The 5,000-nt window shown below is 37.4% G+C and overlaps 1 protein-coding gene across 1 annotated transcript in view; it reads left to right on the top strand.

Moving 5' to 3' along the window:
* LOC137637959 (uncharacterized) overlaps positions 1–5,000 on the top strand; it is an 11,768-nt gene that overhangs the window by 2,617 nt on the left and 4,151 nt on the right. Inside the window, exons 2-3 of the mRNA XM_068370064.1 lie at positions 122–841; positions 1,280–1,414. Of these exons, the coding sequence (XP_068226165.1) occupies positions 122–841; positions 1,280–1,414 (855 nt within the window). The remainder of the gene's footprint in view (positions 1–121; positions 842–1,279; positions 1,415–5,000) is intronic.

Below are 5,000 nucleotides of genomic sequence, written 5' to 3'. Positions count from 1 at the left end.
AATTACTGGAAAAGTTAGTATTGCACCCTTACTAGGGTACTATTATTACAATTAGATGTCAAGAGCAAGCTACAACTGGTTCTAAGTTGCTTTACCTGAATTATCCAACATACCCCTTCAGGCAACGGGAAAACCTTCCAAAGAATGTGGCGTCTGTTGTGAGGATTATGACGAGGTAGTCCATTGCCCAAGAATTCTAAAATGCTACCACACACTCTGCACCGACTGCATTAGACGATCCATTAGAAGCAACAGCCAGCGATGTCCCTTTTGTCGGAGGCCCTTCAGAGTAAACGCTGCCCATGAAGTCCCTGTAAATCAAGCCGCCCTCGATCTGCTTAAATGTTTCTTCAGTCTTGAATCTACCTTAAAAACAAGTAGGTGCGGAAGCTGTTCAGCCAACGAACTTTACAACCATGATCCCTTGACAGAAATGAACGAAGTGTGTGGTGAACTCCTTACGCGTTGCCACGAGTCGAAAAAACGTATTGCTAATATTCTTAAGCACATTGATAAGCTTCAAGAAGACATCGAACCAGAAAAAATTGTTACGCAAATTGTTTCTATGCTTCACGATACAAAAGTTTCTCACATTGAAAGGTCAGTAGCTCGACTGTCCAAGGCAAGAAACTGCTTGAACATTCAAATGAAGGAAGTGGAAGCTAAGAAAGAAGAATTGCAAGTCACGAAAACGAGATTGGGAAACTTCTTGGATCAGAAGTATAATAAAAGTAGCAGTTTGAAGGAGGAGGCTGAGCGGGTGGTCACTGATGCTCGGAAGTGGCTGCGGAATCTGAAAAATCTCTTGGATGAAGAAGGACAAATTCACACAACAATAAAGGTTTGTGAATTACTTAACAATTTTTGAAGAATTTACCCTCAAGGTAAGCAGTACATAACTACCATTTAATAAACAAGCTTTCAAAATGTTTGTATATGAACTATCAAATTAAATTTGTTTCAATAATACCCATAACACAATGGCAAGAACTAAAGCTTTGGAACTGCTATATGGCTTTAATTTAGTTTGAGTAATTTGACAAAAGTAATTCTTACATTTATGAATTATTTCGAACTTTCAACATTTCCAAAATGTAGTTTTTACAATTTATGCATTTTGATTTTAATTTTTAGATTTTCTAATGCCACTTTTACCGCTTACACTGTCAACATTTCCAAAATGTAGGCTATCTCTAGTAATTTCCCAAAACTACAATCCAATATTTTCTAACCAAATTTCAAAATCTTTCAAATTCGATCTTATTTTCACGAATCACAGGAAATTGGGGAGTCCAAAGATGATGCTGCAGCAGTAGAAGCTTTGAAATGGAATGGAAATTACCACAATGCAGAACACTATTCAGACAATGTGGCCGCCCTGACTTTACAAGGCGACTTGGCCAAAGATTCTCTGGTAAGGGTAATCATCAGTTCCTTTTCAGTACTTTCTTGATTCTACCTTTACTGGTATCCAGTTTTGAATCAAAGTTTTCCTTATAAAGTCTTTATGCTGTGGGGTAATTGTGATGATTAGTATAGCGCCAATGTATCCTTGTGTGTCGTAAGAGGCGACTAAAAGGGAAAGGAAGAGGGGACTGGGAATCTCCTCTCCAGCATATTTGTTTCTACGAGACATCAAAGGTGTTAAGGGGAGCTTGATTGCTCCCCACACTCTAAGTTTTGGGGTGTCTGAATGTGCGTGGATGTAGTTCAATGGAGAGTAAAAGATTTGAAATTGGTACTATGTTCTGGAATAAAAAGATGGATGTATTGGCCTCCTGTGAAACAAAGGTAAAAGGGAAGGTTGAAGTGATGTTTGGTGAAGTGACAGGTAGTGTGTCTGGGATTGTGGAAGGAGGTGTCATCCAAGTTAATATGGTTAAGGGTTAGGTTGACTAGGGAATGTTGGGCTTTTATTAGTATACATGGGCCGGGTCATGAGAAAAGTCAAGAAGATCTGAATGGTCTCTGGAATGAGTTAAGTAGGTGCGGTGAAGGGCTGAGTATTAGAAATTATGAAGTACTATTGTGTTAAGTGACTTAAATGCCAGAGTGGGTGCTGAAGAGGTGGGTGTCATTGGCAAGTATGGCATACCAGGAAGAAATGAGTGACATGTTTGTTGAACAAAAGTTGGTGGTATGTAATAGCTTTTCAAGAAGAGAGATTTAAATAAGTATATATGGTAGAAAAAGCATTGATGGATTATTTATTGATTACTAGAAGGATGATTGGAAAATTGAAAGATGTGCACATGTTTAGGGTGGCTACCAGTATGTCAGATCATTTTTTGGTTGAAGCCAAATTAGTTGTAGTAAAATAATAGGGAAATAGAATAGGAGGGATGTAAAAGGGAGGTGGCAAAGATGGAAGAATTAAAAAAAAAACATAGGTAAAAAGTGAATATAAAAAAAAGGTTGGAAGTAGCATATATCAGGGAGAAAGTGTTGGAGGTAGTATGAGGAAGGGTAGTGAGCGGTGGAATGAAGAAATGAAGGTGGAAGAGAAAAGGAGTGCTTTTGAAGAATGCTCAGAGTAACATGGAGAAATATGAAAGATATAAAGAGAGAAAATGTTGAAGTAAAATGGAAGGTGGCTGAGGTAAAGAAAGGGTTGGGAATTTAGTAGTTCATATTAAGATAATAAGAAGTTTTGGAAATAAGTGTAGGGTGGATCTCGGAGTGAAGAGATATCTGGTAAAAGATGAAAATGGAAGGTTATTGAAAGGAGATAAGGCGAGAAAAGGGTGGGGTGAATATTTTGAAAGGTTGCTGAATGTTGAGGATGATAAGGAGGCAGATATAATTTCTGTTGCAGGTGTTGAGGTGCTAGTGATGGGAGATGAGAATGAGAGAGATTAAAAGAGAGGAAGTGAAGAGATCACTAGATGAGACGAGAGCAGGAAAAGCACTTGGTATGGATGGTGTGAGGGCTGAGATGTTAAAGGAAAAGGGTGTGACTATGCTGAAATGGTAGGTGAGATTGTTAAATATAATGTTTTATGTTGTCAATGGTGCCAGTGAACTGGGTGGGTGTGTATATTGTCGCATGATACAAAGGTAAAGATGTGATGAGTGTTGTAATTTTAGGGGTATCAGTTTATTGAGTGTGGTTGGGAAAGTGTATGGTAGTGTTAATTGACAAGATTAAAGATAAAAAGGAGGATGCAATCTTAAAGGTGCAGGGTGGCTTTAGATGAGGTAAGGGATATATAGATTAGATTTCTATAAATGGGCAGCCATGTGAGAAATATTTAGTAAAAGGTAAGGAGGTATATGTTGCTCTTATGGATCTGAAGAAAGCTTATGATAAAGTTAATAGGGATGTGAAGTGGAACGTGATGAGGTTATATGGGATTAGTGGGAGGTTATCACAAAATGTGAAGATTTATACATAGGCAGTGAAGCGTGTGTTAGGATAGAGAATTAAGTGAGCGAGTGGTTTCCTGTGAGAGTGGGGCTGAGACAGGGATGTGTGATGCTGCCATGGTTGTTCAATTTGTTTGTTGATGGAGCTGTAAGAGAGGTGAATGCCCAAGTGCTTGGTTGAGGATTGGAACTGACAGATGAGAGTGATCATGAGTGGGAAGTAAATCAGTTACTGTTTGCGGATGATACTGTATTGGTGTGTCTATTACTGTAGTGACAGAGTTTGGAAGGGTGTGTGAGAGAAGGAAGTTGCTAGTTTATGTGGATAAGAATAAAGTTATAAGATGCAAAAGAAGTGAAAGTGATGCTAGATTGAATGATATGTTGAATGAAGTTACTTGAGGAAGTATATCTGTTTAAGTGCAAGAGGAAAGTCAAAGTTTGGGTGGATGGATGGAGTGTAAAAAGCCCAAGGTGACAGGAGGATAGATGTGAGAGGCAAAACAATGTGCTAAAAACAGAAAGGAATGATGAGCAATTGTGATGCAGTTCCGATAGGCTCTGCGGCTACCTTAGGTCAGGGTTAGGTCACCTTATGGCGACCGCTGAGATATGGGCAGTATTGGAGTCAGAATATGAAGATTCTTTTGAGGTTGAAGACAGGGTGGGGAGGATGGGCTGTAGCACCTTAGCAGTACCAACCAAACTCGGCTGAGTCCTTCATCAGACAAGGAGGAACAAAGAAATAAAGCACCTTTTTATTTCTCTTGATGTCTGCTACCCGCCAAAATTTGGGGAAGTGTCGGGTAGATAGATAGACCAAAAAACCCAGTAAAATAAATGCCATTATTTCCTTAATTATGCAACAGTTTGTACAAAATTACTTTAGATTGAGGTAGAATATATTTGACATTGAATTAATATTCTGATTATGTTTACCTTTTTAACGTATCATCTCTTATGCATCTGTCAAGAGAGAGAGAAAAAAAAGTCCAATAAAGAACCATAACTAAAATTGTTAATCGGAATCTTAATCATTGATTTTCATCATACTTTTATTTGATTATTCAAGTTTTCTTTTTGAATTATGGTTTAGTCACTCATTTGATTTACTGTTCATTTCAAATCTAGAGTAAAATTCCTTTTATATAATTCACAACAAACTAACGTATTAACCACTGATTCATTTATTTTCTCTTAATCTTAAGAGTGGAAAAAAAATGTTTCAAAAGGTTTTGTTACGACCTGTGTTTTGAGTAATATATTTTCGCCTAAATGACCAACGAACAAAAGCCTGGCGTCACAGCTGCTCCAGATCTTCCAATTCCGTTTGATATTTTCTTCATAAATAGTACATGCAAACAATTAAAAATTATTTGACCCTTTATAAATAGTCACTAGTAACTATTATCCCATATTTTAACTATCTGAAACAACTACTGGCAGCTACAGTATCACCTTCGATTTAATCTATGTCTTCCACTGTCTTAGGGTAGAGTTCTCTTGCTTGAGGGCTTCTCATTTCTCTTCCCCTTGTTTTTATTAAAGATTTTATAGTTTATATATGAAAGATTTATTTTAATGTTGTTATAGTTCTTGAAATGTTGTATTTATTTCCTTTCATCACTTAGCTA

Source organism: Palaemon carinicauda, chromosome 3 (assembly GCF_036898095.1).
Source record: "Palaemon carinicauda isolate YSFRI2023 chromosome 3, ASM3689809v2, whole genome shotgun sequence".
Taxonomy (NCBI): Eukaryota; Metazoa; Arthropoda; class Malacostraca; order Decapoda; family Palaemonidae; genus Palaemon; species Palaemon carinicauda.
The sequence above is the reverse complement of the archived record's forward strand: the minus strand, read 5'-3'. Positions and strand labels throughout refer to the sequence as shown.